This window comes from Brachycentrus maculatus, unplaced genomic scaffold, assembly GCF_059751285.1.
Source record: "Brachycentrus maculatus isolate JH-2025_06_01 unplaced genomic scaffold, ASM5975128v1 h1tg001409l, whole genome shotgun sequence".
Taxonomy (NCBI): Eukaryota; Metazoa; Arthropoda; class Insecta; order Trichoptera; family Brachycentridae; genus Brachycentrus; species Brachycentrus maculatus.
This window is the reverse complement of record NW_028282058.1, coordinates 13,885-33,759: the sequence shown is the minus strand read 5'-3', so window position 1 is coordinate 33,759 and position 19,875 is coordinate 13,885. Positions and strand designations below refer to the sequence as shown.

At 32.8% G+C, this 19,875-nt stretch overlaps 3 protein-coding genes across 3 annotated transcripts; all 3 read right to left on the bottom strand.

The window, feature by feature from the left end:
* Positions 1 to 7,047: 7,047 nt before the first annotated feature.
* On the bottom strand, positions 7,048 to 10,513 carry LOC148299028 (uncharacterized). Its single transcript, XM_088276440.1, has 2 exons — positions 10,410 to 10,513; positions 7,048 to 8,835 (listed from the first exon to the last, which is right to left on the bottom strand). The coding sequence occupies exons 1-2, from the start codon at positions 10,461 to 10,463 to the stop codon at positions 8,479 to 8,481; spliced, it is 411 nt and encodes a 136-aa protein (XP_088132566.1). The 5' UTR covers positions 10,464 to 10,513; the 3' UTR covers positions 7,048 to 8,478.
* A 2,954-nt stretch (positions 10,514 to 13,467) lies between these two features.
* LOC148299027 (uncharacterized) lies at positions 13,468 to 15,644 on the bottom strand. Its single transcript, XM_088276438.1, has 2 exons — positions 15,554 to 15,644; positions 13,468 to 14,345 (listed from the first exon to the last, which is right to left on the bottom strand). Exons 1-2 carry the CDS (start codon positions 15,605 to 15,607, stop codon positions 13,989 to 13,991), a joined length of 411 nt encoding a protein of 136 aa, XP_088132564.1. The 5' UTR covers positions 15,608 to 15,644; the 3' UTR covers positions 13,468 to 13,988.
* Positions 15,645 to 17,753: 2,109 nt separating this feature from the next.
* LOC148299026 (uncharacterized) lies at positions 17,754 to 19,397 on the bottom strand. The gene is made up of 2 exons (XM_088276441.1): positions 19,331 to 19,397; positions 17,754 to 18,187 (listed from the first exon to the last, which is right to left on the bottom strand). The coding sequence occupies exons 1-2, from the start codon at positions 19,382 to 19,384 to the stop codon at positions 17,831 to 17,833; spliced, it is 411 nt and encodes a 136-aa protein (XP_088132567.1). The 5' UTR covers positions 19,385 to 19,397; the 3' UTR covers positions 17,754 to 17,830.
* Between the last annotated feature and the right edge of the window lie 478 nt (positions 19,398 to 19,875).

The following is a 19,875-nucleotide window of genomic DNA, read 5'->3' as shown; positions in this document are numbered from 1 at the left end:
TTGACAGCTGGGAATCGACATCTAGCCTCCTGCGATGTCGATTCGTCTTAAAAATAGGCCAGAAGGTCTACATTAAGAGAAAAAGAAGAACAAGATGTTTTATCCACGACACCTCATTCATACGTACATCTTTTAAGATTTCGATAAGAATGTTTTCGACTGTTTTTGATTATTGTTATGTATTATTTGATATGATTATTGACTCTAAGTGTTTGATTTTAAGGGTTCTGCTACATACCAAGCGTTTTTGACTCAAGACGCCTGCGCAAGGTACACTAAAGTCAATCCAGACCTCGCGGAGCAACTCAGAGATCATAACTACTCGAGTGAGAGCTTCATCTTGAAGATGTACGTCATGTGCGTGTACAAAACCCTGGACATGTTGAACAACGATGGAACCATCAACTTCACCGTAGCCAGTCAATATTATTACAGTCTTCTTGGCAGCGCTAAGTTCGCTGTAGACTTGGCCGTCTGCAACGAACGGAAGGCCATCACCAAAATAGGCAGGCTGTACAGGATTCTCCAATGCCTCAACGTCATAGATTTTGGTTATATCACAGTGCTGGATCATTACGATGATTGAGATGCTGAATTTGATTTTCTTAAAAAGTTTTTTGTATAATGTATATACTCGTACACGTTTATAATACATGAACTTGTTTTTTACATGAGAAAATATATTTTATACGTTAAATATTTATTTTATTAAAACTCCAAAACTAAGATAATGTGTTCATGCTAACATTCTGTTAAACGTGAACCTTATTAAAAGCATACTTAAAAAAATCATCTTTTGGACCAACACCTGGAAACGTGTTAAAAATGCAAGAGGCAACGACATTATTTGCAATAAGAAGTATTCCAACATTTTGAGTGTGTCCAAATACTTGTTCACAAAATCTGGATTATCTCCAATTACAGGAGTTATTTTTATGAAAATAACTCCTGTAATTGGAGATAATCCAGATTTTGTGAACAAGTATTTGGACACACTGAAAATGTTGTAAATAAATTATCTGGTCAAATTATAAGCTTAATAATAAAAATGAAAATGGTATTTTCTGGCGTTTCTCATGTGTGTGAATATAATCCAGGATTCGGATCTCACATACTAATATAAGAGTTTCTGCTTAGTAAAAAAGCTTCTTTACATCTCACCAATATGTAGATGTCTCTAGTGAAGTTCTAGTGATTCAAGAACAAGGTTTCTAAATTGGTTCATATATATAGAACTTCCAAGAATTTGAGTAGTGTGGTTGTCAATAATGGGTAGAATTGGTGAATGTTACACGTGTGTAAAGTGATCACTCAAACCAGCCTATGACGGTCGTCAGCCCCGTGAATGCCCAGACTTCCATATTCTTCTTCATCTTCGATGAGATGTCAAAAAATAATAAGAAGTGTTCCTATTAGTTTTTGACATCTCATCAAAGATGAAGAAGAATATGGAAGTCTGGGCATATACGGGGCTGACGAGCGTCATAGGCTGGTTTGAGTGATCACTTAACATACACTAACTAACTTAACAAGTGTAAAGTTCACAAAAAACAAACATTCACCAATATTACTTATTATTGACAACCACACTACATAAATTCTTGGATGTTCTACATATATGAATTAATTTTGAAACATCGTTCTTGAATCACTAGAACTTCACTAGAGACATCTATTGGTGAGATGAAGAAAGTAGAAAGGCGGATAAGGGTTCGAAGAAGAATATTTTTTATATTTATAGAAAGTTTATTGAAGTTTATCCAAAGTTTATCCAAAATCATGGTTTTTGAAAGAGATGAATGTAGATCTGAGTGTGAAATATTGGTAAATGGGGAGATTTTGGAACAGGTAGATGATTTCATATATTTGGGTAGTATGTTTTCTAGGGATGGAAAGATTGATAAAGACATAGAAAGGAGAGTGAATGCTGGGAACAGAGTGAATGGTGCACTAAAATCAGTTTTAGCAAATAAAAATCTATCAGCGGAAGCTAAACTGGCAGTACACAATGGAGTTCTGGTTCCAACCCTTATGTATGGAAGCGAAGCATGGAGTATGCAAAAGAAGGATGAAAACAGACTGAATGCAGTCGAAATGCGATCCGACGGTCGTCAGCCCCGTAAATGCCCAGACTTCCATATTCTTCTTCATCTTTGATGAGATGTCAAAAAAATAATACGTTTTGATAGAGTTCAAGGCGTTGTTATAAGCTGCCCCCCCCCATGCAACAATGCTGTAGTGTAGTAAGGAAGTACTTTTAATTTTATTTTCAATTCAATTTATTTCAACAACAAAAAATTAATAAATACATAACAAACAATATTCATGGCACATATATTAAAAGTAAGCAAGAAGAAGGTGTAGAAGAATCCCGCTTCGGAAAACTCCTTCGGACACATGGAACAGATCAATATCCAATGTGATATTGTTCAACATAGCGGTAGCTCTTCCTGCAGGCATAACCATCGGCAGGTTGGTTCTGTATATAGGAATGTGAAACAATCTATGTCGACGCTGTCTTAGGTAACTATCGGGAACATATAGACCAATGTTTCAAAACACATTCCTTCTAGTCTCTAAACTATTGTAGCCAAGCATACCCTGGAGAAACTCGGTCGGGTAGAGCCAAGGATAATAGCGGTACTCTCTCATGTAGAGATACTCCAGAAACTTCTTTTGGACTTTCTCTACCATAAGAGAGTACTTAAGCTCGTGTGGTCCCCAAATCATCGAGCTTTTATGATTGTATCCTTTAAGAGAATATAATAAGTTTTATCTTTTTGAGTATATTATTGGTTCGAAAAATATCTGAAGGACGAACATATAAAAAACAAGGAATTGTGCATTAGCCTGAAATATTGTAATTATCATAGCTTTATAGTTAGGAAGTGACAAATTCCAGATATTGAAATGGTCCACGAAATCATTGCCTACTTTTTGTATTCGATATTTAGAAGTATATCCAGACACTGTCCAGCTGTTATTACAATATAATATATGACGCATTTTGTGTTTCTGGTTGGGGCGTAATTATTTATCATTTGTGATAAAAAGGGACAATCTTAAATATTATTTAAAATTAAGTATAAATTAATCAGATAAAAAGTTTTTTCCTATCACTCAATTTTATTAAATTTAGTAAACAAAGCAATTGATTAAAATTATTATTTAAAAAAAAGATTTCTTCAACTTTTTACTGTATGCGTTATACAATATATTACATATCGCTCACTCCTTTCAAGAACGTCAAAAATCAAAAAACTTGATTTTTCAGCAGAACGCTTTTAAAGCTTCAAAATATAATACAATGTATTAAAAATAAATATCAAGCCACTTATTGAACTTTTTACTGTGCAACAGATCTTTTTAGGTAAAACCTGAAGGTTCTCCATTTGAAAAATATTAAGAATATTTAAAAAAATAATTAAACATAAAAATATATAAACAATACCTTTCTTCAAAATGCAAAAACAACACTTTCTGCCCTGTAGCGGGTAAATATTAAGCTAAAAGTATGCGGCTTTTGCTGGGATATAGTACATTTTTTATAGACGATTTTTGATTTATGACGTTCTTGAAAGGAGTGAGCGATATATTAGATTTCATAAAATGTCACTGATAAAAAACAACATTCTCATATACAAAAACTAGTATGTTGAATTATTATTATTATTATTTTTAAATATTTGTAGCACTAACTTTGTGATTTTCCATTTTATAATTAAAATGTAACTTTGTTTTTAAATCACTTCAAATGGTGATTTTAAAAGAAAGTTACAATTGAATTATATATTCAATTTATTTATTTATTGTTACTGTGATACTTTTTGCAGTGAATATATTTATATTAGTGAGCTTTTTTTCAATAATCTAATATCTAATCAATAGTCTAACCTCAAATTAATATTTTATTATGTCTTATCACAAATATTTTTTTTTATCATGTCTTACCACAAATTAATATATTTCATCATATCATATCACAAATTTAATCTTCTTTATTATGTCTGACAATTTATTATTTTATCATGTATTATCACTTATTATTCTTTTTTCATGTCTTACCACAAATAAATATTTTTTAGTCACGTCTTACCACAACCTGAATGCTGAACCTGGGACCTCTAGTACGGTAGCTGAACAGGCTAACCATTGCACCTCGAAGGCGGACAAAATATATAATCTCCTTATCTCGTAGACTCTTGCCCGATGTGCTCATTATAGTCTTCATTTGTGACCCTTGCAAATACGTGTATGATGAAAAATAAAATAATAAAATAGATGTCTCTAGTGAAGTTCTAGTGATTCAAGAACAAGGTTTCTAAATTGGTTCTAATATATAGAACTTTCAAGAATTTGGTTGTCAATAATGGGTAGAATTGGTGAATGTTACGCGTGTGTAAAGTGATCACTTAAACCAGCCTATGTCGGTTCCTCAGCCCCGTGAATGCCCAGACTTCTTCTTCATCTTTGATGAGATGTCAAAAAATAATATGAAAATAACTCCTGTAATTGAAAAATAACGCTAGTATGTTCAATTTTCAGGGTTCAGCGTCATTTCGATCGTTTATGATTCAAGACGCCTGCGCGACGTACACTAAAGTCAATCCAGACCTAGCTCAGCAGCTCAGAGACCATGACTATTCGAGTGAGAACTTTGTCTTGAAGATGTACGCTCTCTGCGTGTACAAAACTCACGGGATCATGAACAAAGACGGTACTATCGACTTCACCAATGCGAATATTTACTATAGCGGATCTGCTACTTCCGCTCAGTTTGCTCTGGACATCGCTCTCTGCAACGAACGGAAGGCCATCACCAAGATAGGAAGGCTGTACAGGATTCTCCAATGCCTCAACGCCATAAATTTCGATTATATCACAGTGCTGGATGAATATGATTAAGGGATGAACTCGATTAATTAAAAAAACTCAAAGGTCCAGCATTCGTTGAAAAAAAGTTTAACAGAAATATTGATATTAATGCCATCTGTACAAATATAACATTAATTATAATATATACAATTAAAAAAGATAGATTTTTTAAAAATGATATCATGTCGAATAAAATAAATTAAAAATTACACAATTTTTAATTTTTATTTATCATATTTTTTATGAAAAAATATAAAGGAAAAAAGTACGGCAGAAAAAACAGTTAATGCCTCGTAGAAAGTTTTTTTAGTTGTTTAATTTTTGGCATCGAATTTCATAAAACCCATCGAATATCATATTATTTTTGTTTTTCGACTTTGAACAGAACCGAACGCGTCGAAAAACAAACTTCTGGATGTTGTTTTGTTGTTGTGTTGTTTATATCTGACTTACGGTGTGAAATATACACATTATTATTATCGCAAATCCAAAAAATTCACATTTTAAAAATAATAACTAGATAACAGCGCCATCTGTCGGGTCTTTGCGAAAATATATTCATGTAGACTAACATTTGGTGTCATTTGGTCCACTGGATACAGAGGATTTTGTTTTTTTTTTTAAATTTCTTTATTTACGCATAAGTCATAGCATATTACAAACATTAGTCACATATCGCTCACTCCTTTCAACAACGTCACATATCAAAAATCGCCAATTTTCAGTTGTGCGTGTTTTTGTAATGCCCAGAAAATGTACTATATCCCAGCAAAAGCGGCATATTTTTAACTTAATATTTACCCGCTACAGGGCAGAAAGTGTTGTTTTTGTATTTTGAAGAAAGGTATTGTTTATATATTTTTTAAAAATATATTAAATATTTTTCAAATGGAGGTAAAACATTCATGTTTTACCTAAAAAGATCTGTTGCACAGTAAAAAGTTCAAATAAGTGGCTTGATATTTATTTTTAGTACATTTTATTATATTTTTAAACTTTAATAACGATCTGAGAGAGATGAAATGCGATCTCTCAGAAGAATGTGTAACAAAACGATGTATGATAGATGTGCGAATAGTGAAATAAGGAAAGAATGCAAAGCTGAGATAAGCATTATCGATAAAATTAAGAAAGGTGTGTTGAGATGGTTTGGACATGTAGAACGAATGAGTGAGGAAAGAACGGTAAAACAAATTTATGAGGCGAATGTTAGCGGGAAAAGAAGCAGAGGAAGACCGAGAAAAACATGGCACGATCAGGTATGCCAAATACTTGAAAGTGGTCAGGTTAGGAGTCGTAACAATCGGCGGGTATGTATGAGGAGATGCATGAACGTGGAAGAGGCGAAGAATGTTTGCAAGGACAGAGTGGTGTGGCGCTCTATTCTCTCTGCCTACCCCTGCGGGGAAGCGGCGTGATGGTTAGTTAGTTAGTTAATAACGATCTCCACAAAAATCAAGTTTTTTTTATATATGACGTTTTTGAAAGGAGTGAGCTATATATAATATTCCCTATGAGTAATTTCCATTATTCATTTTGGGACATAGGATTAGGTTAATAATGCTGATAATCAGATAAGAAAATAACAAACAAAAAAAACACAAAATTTAAAATATAAAGCAATAAAAGGTATAGAAATAGAAATAAAAGGTATAAAACTTATGATTAGAAGCATGTTTAAAGTGAGAATGAGAAAATATAACTGATCACTGAACACAAATATCTTTCAATTAAGTATTTTTTCATTCATTCATTTTATGGAAAATTAACCCTTGATTGGGTTGACATTTTATACATGTCAGGCAGCTGTGTAATTTGGGTATAGGCAATACAAATATTGTAAGGACCTTACTTCAAAATTAGTTGAGTTTATCGGTCCCATACGTATTTGATTATGTACTCTATTTTTATTATATTACTGTCGTTTTAAACATTATAAGAAGCATTGTATTTGTTATTTATTACGTTCATTTAATATGGGAGAATTCCAAAACACGAGTAGTTTAATAAAACAACGGTGTTGGGTACTCGTTGAATGTTTATTCGCTAATCCAATAATTACACAATTCTATTCTAAAGAAAAGTATTAGCCAAAACCTCAATACAAAGATTTTATTTTATTAAAAAAATAGTAAAAAATGGTAACAGGGTATTTGAGTAATAAAACAAAAGTTGTGGATGCTCGTTGAAAATTTATTTGCTAATCAAATAAATATAAATTGCTAAACTAAACTAATACATTAAAAAGGAAAGGAATCAGCCAAATACCTCAGTATAAAGAAACTTTATTTGCCGAAATAACTTGCACATACTAAATATCCGGTAATGTGACTTAAATGAAACACTGAAAAAAATATTACAGTTAACGTGTTTTTATTTTGTTTTTTTCAAAAAAATATTCCTAGATTTTTGGATAAACGTTAGTAACGTGTTTTTTGACAGAAAAGGTATAATGTTACATTTTATATCGGCGTGGTAAGTATTATGTATCGCTCTCGTCCAAGAAAATATTTATAATCGTAAAAATGGCAATATTGATCATAGAGTTGTTAAGAAAAGTATCGTGAATTTTAATATTGGTCGAATTGGGTGGAGTTTTTTCTAAACTATAGTTCATAGACATTCCTATGATTGAGAAACAAGAAGGTGTCGTTCTTTTCTGAATTAGAGACGCTGTAGGCAGTCGAGCATAGTAGGATTGCTAATTTATCACCCTGGGTATTATCATTAGAATATGGCGTTGGATTTTACACTCTAGTAATTTTTAACTTATATGTCCCGCTGACAGTGAAAGGAACTTTGAAAGCATTAGTAATTATTTTCATCTTAAATCGCGGAAATACTAAGCTTGATTGATTAAATATCGATATAAGGAAATATGAAATAAATATTCTTTTGCATGGATGGGTTCGAATGGAAACCAAGAGTTTCTATACCGGACCTGGGAATTTGAGGAAAGCTTTCAGAAAGATTGTCTAAGCATTTTATCACTAAAATACAAGAAGGTTTAATGTCTTTTTGTTCTGCTGCTTAGTTTAGGCCCTGTGGCCTGTTTTTAAGATGTATTAGCCTCCTGCGATGTCGATTCCCAGCTGTCAATCCATCTCTTTGGTGGTCTGCCGAACAGTGCAATGTGGAGGAGTCTGGATGATTCCATTCTCCTCCCATGCGCATACCATTGTCTCTTTTGTTGCCTTCCCCACCTAAAATCTTCGATCTCGCATATTTCCCTTATCCTTGTGTTCCTTATTCTGTCTCGTAGACTCTTGCCAGATATGCTTCATTAAAAAGTCAGAAAGTTGAAATGTCCTTTTGTTTGTGATATTCGCTCGAACGAGAATGATCTGTTTGCAGTATGCTTCTTTAAAAAGTCAAAAAATTAAAATGTCCTTATATTTGTGATATTCGTTCGAACAACAATGATCTGTTTGCAGTATGCTTCTTTAAAATGTCAGAAAGTTGAAATGTCCTTTTGTTTGTGATATTCGCTCGAACGAGAATGATCTGTTTGCAGTATGCTTCTTTAAAATGCCAGAAAGTTGAAATGTCCTTTTGTTTGTGATATTCGCTCGAACGAAAATGATCTGTTTGCAGTATAGGGAATTACAGCACGAATGTGTATTCAGGTTCTATAGCAGCCAGGCACTTGAGTACGCTCCACAGTCTCCACACTGGGGTGACGCAGAACTTGGAATTGCAGATCTGTACATCGGCGGTAAATGTGGCGTTATCGATGGTAGAGGGAAGCATTTCTCCTACAGCCGAGGCGTTCACAGTCCCGTCAGGGTTGATGAGATTAAGAGCTTTGTAGACGCAGAAGGAGTACACTTGTGACGGGGTGTCTGTGACGTTTAAAATTCCCGCACGGATGTTCTTGAGTGTGACGTCATCGATTCCTGACGGACCCTCACAGGCGTTACGGGCTAATAGGATCTTTGCCCATTGTGTGATTGTTTGGCCCTAAAAATAAATAAAAAAATGTTTTATATATATCATACCAACAAATAAATGCGTTTTACATTTTTGACATCTCAACTTAGAATATGGAAGTCTGGGTATTTACTAACTATAGTCTGTTCAATCAGTTTAGGCGATCTAAATTATCATTAACTTTTTTCATAATTATTATATTTATTAACTGTGTGGAACGAGAAGGGTATTATAATTAACTTACAAGCGATTGTGTAACACGGTGTTTTGTGATATTTTTATACAATTTTTTTGTTTATTTTCGTGCGATGCTTCGAATATTGGAAACATTTTTTTTAATGTTATAACTTTTATCGTCATAAATATGTCTCTACCTATTAAAATTTATACTAAAATATTAAAATATCATGTTTTTATAAGAAACAACGATTTTGAAAACAAAAATGGTGAAAGCGATCATTACCAATACGCGAGAAAGGGAATAAAATCATATAATTTTGATGTCCCACATGCAAAATGCATTTTTGTTCCAATCCTTGTTTTGAAAATTTTCACAAAATTTCGAAATATAAATCATTTCCGTTTTTTAATATAAACTTTGTTATAAAATATTTTTCTAAATTTCATTTTTTTTTTTAATATAACGCAAAAAAACTGCGCGCACGCAACGAATGAACTATACGACAGCCGCGTCTTCTATACAACCGTCAAATTTTCTGCCGCGAGTCCGATAATGTTAATATTTTGGTGTAAATACACTATAAAAACATAATAAGTTAACTGAATTGTGTACTGTGAACATTTATAATAGATATCCTAGCGACTTCCGAAAGTTTCACTACAAAAAATATGCAAAAATATGTTTTTTTCTCAAAAATATTGTAATGTAAAATCCAGCACGGGACGGAAAGTTTGACACTCGAAATCGAGCAGCTTAGGGGTTAAAAGGTCACTTCATTTTAGAGGAAAAAATGGCAAGTTATATTACAACATTTTGAGTGTGTCCAAATACTTTTTCAGATAATCCAGATTATCTCCAATTACTGGAGTTACTTACATTCATAAATATAAAAATAATGTGGATATAATTCCTGTAATTAGAGATAATCCATATTTTTTGAACAAGTATTTGGACACGCTCAAAATGTTGTAAATAAATTATCTGGTAATTTATAAGCTTAAATAATAAAAATGAAAATGATATTTTCTGGCGTTTCTCATGTGTGTGATTATAATCCAGGATTTGGACCTCACATACCAATAAAAGAGTTTCTGCTCAAAAAAAAGATTCTTTTCATCTCACCAAAAAATGTATCTAGTGAAGTTCTAGTGATTTAAGAACAATGTTTCAAAATTGGTTTAGATATATAACTTTTAAGAATTTAGGTAGTGTGGTTGTGAATAATGGGTAGAATTGGTAAATGTTACACGTGTGTAAAGTGGTCACAAAAACCAGCCTATGACGGTCGTCAGCCTTGTAAATGCCCAGACTTCCTTATTCTTCTTTAACTTTGATGAGATGTCAAAAAATAATATGAAGCAACTTATATTAATAAAACTCAATTCATTTTTGCATTTTAAAGTAAATATCAACAATTTCTTACCATTCCCAAAGCAAAAATACTGAAAATCACCAATAAGACAATAGCGGACTTCATGTTGAATGGTTGTTTAGACTTCGGAGAAGTAACTGATGATATTTCTTGAAATTTACAAGGTTTATATACGGTTTTTCTAAATGACGTTCAACTACGTTATATATTGAACCATAAAATGCTTATTTTTCACATTTATTAATTTATTATTCGGCTTATCATCTTATCATCATAAAAGTGAAAAACAAAGTTCATTTTCAATACACAATGCGTAAATATGTGCGCGGGGGCATTTTATGTCGGATATTTTTTTCAATTTTAAATACACCACGTGGCAAAAAAGGGGTGGACTAACTTTCTTAATTTAGCCTTCTTATTGTGTATTGAATAAAAGCTTCCAACTTGAACTTCCACAGTTCTCTGTTAGACGCGACTCTCTTGCATTGCAGGCTCGCTACTTCAAAAATGTCATCGGACCATCTTGTCTGAGGCCTACCCATGCTTAGGCCTCCAGTCAAGCGCCTTTTTCATCCATCTCTCCTCAGACATATCGCTCACTATTTTCAACAACGTCATATATCAAAAATTGTCAATTTCTAGTAGTGCATGTTTTCGGAATGCCCAGAAAATATACTATATCCCAGCAAAAGCGGCATATTTTTAACTTAATATTTACCAAAGATGAAGAAGAATATGGAAGTCTGGGCATTTACGGGGCTGACGACCAAATACCCAGACTACCATTTTCTTCTTCATCTTTGATGAGATGCCAAAAAATAATATGAAAATAACTCTTGTAATTGATTTTGTGAACAAGTATTTGGAGACACTCAAAATGTTGTTAATATTTACCCGCTACGGGGCAGAAAGTGTTGTTTTGCATTTTGAAGAAAAGGTATTGTTGAATTATTTTTTAAAATATACTTAATATTTTTCAAATGGAAAAAAAACATTCAGGTTATACCTAAAAAGAGCTGTTGCACATTAAAAAGTTCAATAAGTGGCTTGATATTTATTTTAAATCCATTTTATTATATTTTTAAACTTTAAAAACGATATCCTGAAAAATCAAGTTTTTTGATATATGACGTTGTTGAAAGGTGTGTGCGATATGTGCTAAATGACCTGCCCAATTCTAATTACGTTCCGCAAATCGAGCCACATATCGCTCACTCCTTTCAAGAACGTCATAAATCAAAAAACTTATTTTTTCAGGAGAACGTTTTTAAAGTTTAAAAATATAATACAATGTATTAAAAATAAATATCAAGTCACTTACTGAACTTTTTACTGTGCAACAGATCTTTTTAGGTAAAACCTGAAGGTTTTTTCTCCATTTGTAAAATATTTAGTTTATTTAAAAAAATAATTAAACAATACCTTTTCTTCATAATGCAAAAACAACACTTTCTGCCCTGTAGCGGGTAAATATTAAGTTAAAAATATGCCTTTTTTTCTGGGATATAGTACATTTTTTGGGCATTCCTAAAATATGCACAACTGAAAATTGACGTTTTTTGATTAATGACGTTCTTGAAAGGAGTGAGCGATATGTTACTTTGGTATTTTCTCATATCCTTATATAGGTTTTTTAGTCTCTAAGGGATATGTTTAGTATGGCCTGAACTCACTCTCTCTTGACCTAGAATCGTGTCTGCATAGCAGTATCGTTTCTATAAGGGTGTCTTATTATACAAGGTGTACCAAAAATATTCAAGGAAATAACAATCCAATTTTTTAAAAATTTTAAATAAATCATTTACTTGGTAAATACCACTATTTCTTAAAATCTACTGTGACACGTGTTCCGATGCATTCAGCATTATTTTCAAACACTTGATTTCAAAAAAATATATAATTTCATGATCTATTCATTTAACTTTTTCAGAAATGCGACCTCTAAGATGAATGTGCAGCAAAACTATTTATGATAGATTTTTGAATGGTGATATAATGAAAGAATGTAAGGCTGATAAACTTGATAAAAATTTAAAAAGGTGTATATAAGCCTGGGGACAGTTTGTGGACTCCATATGCTCCACCTAGGGAGCGGATATAATTTATTATTATTTTATATATTTTTTATTTGAAGCACTAACTTTGTGATTTTCCAATTTGTAGTTTAAATGTAACATTGTTTAAAAATCCCTATTTTATAGTGATTTTAAAACAAAGTAACATTTTAATAATAATAAAGGTGTTTTATTAAAATTAATCACTTGAATATACCACTTTAATGAGTTTTATTTTTAATTACGACTAGTTTCGAAAACGACAGATGTTTTCATCTTCTGGCACAAATTAAAACTGTCGAACAAAATATATTTAGGTGTATATAACTGTCGAACAAAATATATTTAGGTGTCGAACAAAATATATTTAGGTGTAGGTAAATTAATAAAAGGAGGGGGGTTAAGGAACCAGAACATATAAACATCTGTCGTTTTTGAAACTAGTCGTAAATAAAAATAAAACTCATTTAAGTGGATTATTCAAGTGTTTAATTTTAATAAAATAATCATGTCATTCCACGAAGTTAATGCCGAATCAATAATAAAGGTGTGTTAAGATGGACATATGAAACTATTAAACGAAGAAAGAACGGTAAAACAAAATTTTCGGGCAAATGTAGTTGAAATATCAGTAGACGAAGACCGAGGAAAACTTGGCACGATCAGAAGTCGAATTATTCGGCGTGTATGTTTAAGGAGATTATTTGTAAAGACAGATTGGTGTGGCTTTCTATTAATATCTCCCTACCCTGCGGGGAACCGGCGTTATGGTTATTTATTAGTTTTCAGAACTTGAAAAAGTGTACTTGAATGCATGTTTTTTTAATTCATTAAAAAAAAGCTTCTTAAATATAAAAAAAAATTGTGTAATGTCATGAAATTTAATAAATGAATAAAAAACTGTCATTTCATAGCTTGCTGTGATGCATTTTTACGTTTTTGATACGTATGTGCATAGTTATTTATCAGCAATATAATGTGTGTGCATATATATTATTAAATAAATAGTCAAAAATAGAAAAATGATAACAGGGTTTTTGAGTAATAAAACAAAATTTGTGGATGCTCGTTGAAAATTTATTTGCTAATCAAATAAACATAAATTGCTAAACTAAACTAATACATTAAAAAGGAAAGGAATCAGCCAAATACCTCAATATAAAGAAATTTCATTCGTCGAAATAACTTGCACATACAAAATATCCGGTAACGGGACTTATGAAAAACTGAAAAAAATATTTCAGCGGTAGTCCTTGATTTTAGGATAAACATTGGCATTGTACTTTTTGAGGGAGAAGGTATTATATTACAAGTTATATCGACGTGGTAGGCATCAAGTATTGCTCTCGTTCGAGAAAATATCACAAAAATAGCTATATTGATCGTAGAGTTGGATGTGCTCACTCAATTTTTAAGTACAGAATCATGAATTGTAAGATTGGTCAAAATGGGTAGAGCTCTTTTCTGTTCAAAGAAATTCATAAGATCAAGAAAAAAGAAGGTTTAAAAATTTAAATGTCCTGAAATTTGTGATATTGACTCGAACGAGAATGATGAATGTTCGCAGTATAGGGAATTACAGCACGAATGTGTAGTCAGGTTCTATAGCAGCCAGGCACTTGAGAACGCTCCACAGTCTCCACACTGGGGTGACGCAGAACTTGGAATTACAGGTCTCTACATCGGCGGTAAATGTGGCTTCATCGATGGTAGAGGGAAGCATTTCTGCTACAGCCGTGGCGTTCACAGTTCCGGCAGTATTCACGAGGTTAAGAGCTTTGTAGACGCAGAAGGAGTACAATTGTGACGGAGTGTCTGTGACATTCAAAGTTCCCGCACGGATATTGGCGAGTGTTGGATCAGTGATTCCTGAGCTAGCCTCGCAGGCTCCACGCGCTGTTAAAATCTTCGCCCATTGTAAGATTGTTTGGCCCTAAAAACAAAAATGAAAAACAGTCTGTTATATTATTTTTGATTCCATTCAAACTTATTGTCTTTGTAGGCCGTTGGGGTGAGCGCTCTTCGTCCTCAGGTTGTTGGTCCTTCTATCATATACAACGTCACCTAGGCTATGTCTTCGCGTCATGCTATTTTTCCGTAGCATTCATGATTTTTTTTGGTATTTCTCTAGACGTCTTTCGAGGAAGACATCTAAAGGAAGACCAAAAAATTATATGTTTTTATAATACACGAGTATATTGTTAAAATAAAAATGATTAAATACGTAATTTACTGAAATTATGGTTCGAGAAAAGTTAAAAAAAAACGAAACTGGCAGTACCCAATGCAGTTAATCTTCCAATGGAGTAATAATGAAAAAGTAAAGCTCAGATAAGCATTGTCGATAAAATTAAGAAAGGTGTGTTGAGATGGTTTGGACGTGTTGATCAAATGAGTGTAGGAAGAACGGTTAAACAAATTTATCAAGCAAATGTAGTTAGGAAAAGGAGCAGAAGAAGACCGAACAACACAAGGCATTATCAATGTTGAGAAAGTCAGTATGACTTTTCACCTGTTAAACTGATTTTCAACTCAGTATGATGAGAACATTTGTAGTGTCCGAAACTAGTCGTGTATACATTAATAAACTCGAAAGTGGTCTAAAACAAGTGTTTCGGCTTTTTATTTGAAAAAACTATAAATCATATTATTTTTCGACATTTCATCAAAGATGTCTGGGAATTTACAAGGCTGACGACCGTCATAGGCTGGTTTGAGTGATCGCTTTACACACGTGTAACATTCACCGATTCTACCTATTATCGACAACCACACTACTCAAATTGCTGGAAGTTCTATATATATGAACCAATTTTGAAACATTGTTATTGAATCACTAGAATTTCACTTGAGACATCTATTGGTGAGATGAAAAATTAAAAATCAGATGTCAAAAAAATAATACAAAATTAACTCCTGTAATTGGAGATATTCCAGATTTTGTGAACAAGTATTTGGACACACTCAAAATGTTGTAAAACAATGAATCGATAAATAATGACGTTGAGATAAAAAATACATCCAAAGAATCATCGATATTTTAAGAATCGAGAATAAATAATCATTAAAAATTAACTCCATTTAAAATAGTTTTACTATATGTTTTTTTAAATTCAAATTTTAATATGAAAAATTACTTACCATCCCCAAAGCAAAAACGCTTGAAATCACCAACAAGATAATAGCGGACTTCATGTTGAATGGTTGATTTGACTACGAAGAAGTAACTGATGATATTTCATGAAATTTCCATGGTTTATATACGGTTTTCTTACATTACGTTTAATGACGTTCTTATTCAACGACGAGATGGTTCAAACCGAATAATTAAAAAAACGGTTTTGCACATTTAATCAGCTTATCATTAAAAAAGTGTTAATCAAAGTTCATTTTCAATACAAAATGCGTCAATATGTACGCCTGTATGCTGTTTTTGTAGGACATTTTTAAAAATATTGGTTTTACGGTTTTCAAATCAGTTTAATCAAATGTACATAATTTACTATTAATTAATTACCTACGCTTTTTTATGAAGCAACTAACTAACCATCACACTGCTTCTTTGCAGAACTAGGAAGAAATTTTAAAAACGCCACACCAATTTGTTTTGCAAACATCCTTTGCGTCTTCCAGATTCACGCGGATAAGGGTAAAAATAAATTTTATAAAATTAGGGGTTGAAAAAATATTTTTCCGACGATCCACGCTGCACTATTCGTTCATTCATGTTTTTACTTACTAATAACCATCATCCGCACCCAATGGTGCATAGGGCACGGCATCGAATTGACGCAGTGTTATCTTGATCATTACTTGCATGAAGGCAAGGTGATCACTCTTGCGCTTTAGGAACCAGTACCAGTCCAGGGTAAATAAATATTTTAGTGTAAAATCACTAATATTTATTTTCACCCCCCTGGGAATCGGACCCGGGACCACCAGCACGGTAGCTAATACGCTGACCACTATACCACGGAGGCGGAGAGGATCAAACATGAATCTATGTAATACTATGATAATAGTTTAAAGTTAATAATAACATCCTGTTATAGGCCTCCAATCAAGCACCTTCTTGGTCCATCTATCTTCAGATACACGTGCTTAGATAAAGAAGTACCTGAACTTTCAACTTCAGCCTTCTTTTTGAGTGTAGTATTGAACAAAGGTCTTCATTTTGGACTTCTACAGTTCCCTGTTGGACGCGACTCTCTTGCAGTGCATGCCCGCGTTTTCATAAGTCATCGGACTATCTTGTCTGAGGTCTACCCACGCTTCTAAGCCTCCAGTCAAGCACCTTTTTCGTTCATCTACCCTCAGACATACTTGCTACATGACGTGCCTAATTCCACTTTTGTTCTTCGATTTTTCAAGCCATATCCGTTACCCTGGTCTTTTCTCTCATCCAAACATTCGTTTTTCGGTCTCTAAGGGATATTTACAACATTTTGAGTGTGTTCAAATACTTGTTCACAAAATCTGGATTATCTCCAATTACAGGAGTTATTTTCATATCATTTTTTGACATCTCATCCAATATGAAGAAGAATATAACTAACCAGCGTGTACGTTTAAGGAGATTATTTGTAAAGACAGATTGGTGTGGCTTTCTATTAATATCTCCCTACCCTGCGGGGAAACGGCGTTATGGTTATTTATTTAGTTAGTTAGTTTTCAGAACTTAAAAAAGTGCATTTGAATGCACGTTTTTTATTCATTAAAAAAGCTTCTAACATATAAAAAAATTGTGTAATGTCATGAAATTTAATAAATGAATAAAAAAACTTTCATTTTATAACTTTCTTTGATGCACTTTAACGTTTTTGATACGCATGTGCATAGTTATTTATCAGCAATATAATGTAAAATGATAACAGGGTTTTTGAGTAATAAAACAAAATTTGTGGATGCTCGTTGAAAATTTATTTGCTAATCAAATAAATATTAATTGCTTTACTAAACTTATACATTAAAAAGGAAAGGAATCAGCCAAATACCTCAATATAAAGAAATTTCATTCGTCGAAATAACTTGCACATACAAAATATCCGGTAACGGGACTTTTATGAAAAACTGAAAAAAATATTTCAGCGGTAGTCCTTGATTTTAGGATAAACGTTTGTATTGTACTTTTTGAGGGAGAAGGTATTATATTACAATTTATATTGACGTGGTAGGCATCATGTATCGCTCTCGTTCAAGAAAATATCACAAAAATAGCTATATTGATCGTAGAGTTGGATGTGCTCACTCAATTTTTAAGTACAGAATCATGAATTGTAAGATAGGTCAAAATGGGTGGAGTTCTTTTCTGTTCAAATAAAATCATATGATCAAGAAAAAAGAAGGTTTGAAAATTCAAATATTCTGAAATTTGTGATATTGGCTCGAACGAGAATGACATGTTCGCAGTATAGGGAATTACAGCACGAATGTGTATTCAGGTTCTATAGCAGCCAGGCACCTGAGTACGCTCCACAGTCTCCACACTGGGGTGACGCAGAACTTGGAATTACAGGTCTCTACATCGGCGTAAAATGTTTGGTCATCGAATTGAGAGGGAAGCATTTCTATTACAGCCGTGGCGTTCACAGTTCCGGAAGGATTGGTGAGGTTAAGAGCTTTGTAGACGCAGAAGGAGTACGCTTGTGACGGGGTGTCTGTGACGTTTAAAATTCCCACACGGATATTGGTGAGTGCTGGATTAGTGATTCCTGAGCTAGCCTCGCAGGCTCCACGCGCTGCAAAAATCTTCGCCCATTGTACGAGTGTTTGGCCCTAAAAACAAAAACGAATAACAGTCTGTTATATTATTTTTGGCTCCATTCACACTTATAGTCTTTGTAGGCCGTTGGGGTGAGCTGTCTTCGTACTCGGGTTGTTGGTCCTTCTATCATATACAACGTCACCTAAGCCATGTCTTCGAATCATGCTATTTTTCCGTAGCATTCATGATTTTTTTTTGATACATCTAGATAATACATCTAGATAATACATCTAGATATGAACAAAAAATTATATGTTTTTATAAAACACAAGTCAGTACATAATGTCAGTACTGGCAGTACATAATGGAGTTGATATTAAAATGGAGAAATAATTAAAAAGTGAAGCTCAGATAAGCATTGTCGATAAAATTAAGAAAGGCGTTTTGAGATGGTTTGGATGTGTTGATCAAATGAGTGTATGAAGAACGGTAAAAGAGATTTATTAGGCAAATGTTGTTGGAAAAGGGAGCAGGGGAAGACCGAGGAACACAAGGTTTGATCAATGTTGAGAAACCCAGTATGAATTTTCACCTGTTGATGAGAACATCTGTAGTGTTCGAAACTAGTCGTGTATACATTCATAAACTCGAAAGTGGTCTAAAACAAGTGTTTCGGCTTTTTATTCGAACAAACAATAAATCATATTCTTTTTTGACATCTCATCAAAGATGAAGAAGAATATGGAAGTCTGGGCATTTACGGGGCTGACGACCGTCATAGGCTTGTTTAAGTGATCGCTTTACACACGTGTAACATTCACCGATTCTTCCTATTATCGACAACCACACTACTCAAATTGCTGGAAGTTCTATATATATGAACCAATTTTAAAACATTGTTATTGAATCACTAGAATTTCACAACAGACATCTATTGGTGAGATGAAAAATAAAAAATCAGATGTCAAAAAATAATACAAAATTAACTCCTGTAATTGGAGATATTCCAGATTTTGTGAACAAGTATTTGGACACATTCAAAATGTTGTAAAACAATGAATCAATAAATAATGACGTTGAGGTAAGAAATACACCCAAAGAATCATCGATATTTTAAGAATCGAGAATAAACAATCATTAAAAAGTAACTCCATTTAAAATAGTTTTATTATATATTTTTTAAAATTCAAATGTTAATATGAAAAATTACTTACCATTCCCAAAGCGAAAATGCTTGAAATCACCAACAAGATAATAGCGGACTTCATGTTGAATGTTTGATTTGACTACGAAGAAGTAACTGATGATATTTCATGAAATTTCCATGGTTTATATACGGTTTTCTTACATTACGTTTAATGACGTTCTTATTCAACAACGCGATGGTTCAAACCGAATGATTAAAAAAAACTGTTTTACACATTTAATCCGCTTATCATTAAAAAAAGTGGTAATCCAAGTTCATATTCAATACAAAATGCGTCAATATGTACACGTGTATGCTGTTTTTGTAGGACATTTAAAAAAATATTGGTTTTACGGTTTTCAATTCAGTTTAATCAAATGTACATAATTAACCTTGAATTAATTATCTGCGCTTTTTTATGAAGCAACTAACTAACCATCACACTGCTTCTTTGCAGAACTAGGAAGAAATTTTAAAAACGCCACACCAATTTGTTTTGCAAACATGCTTTGCGTCTTCCAGATTCACGCGGATAAGGGTAAAAATAAATTTTATATAATTAGGAGTTGAAAA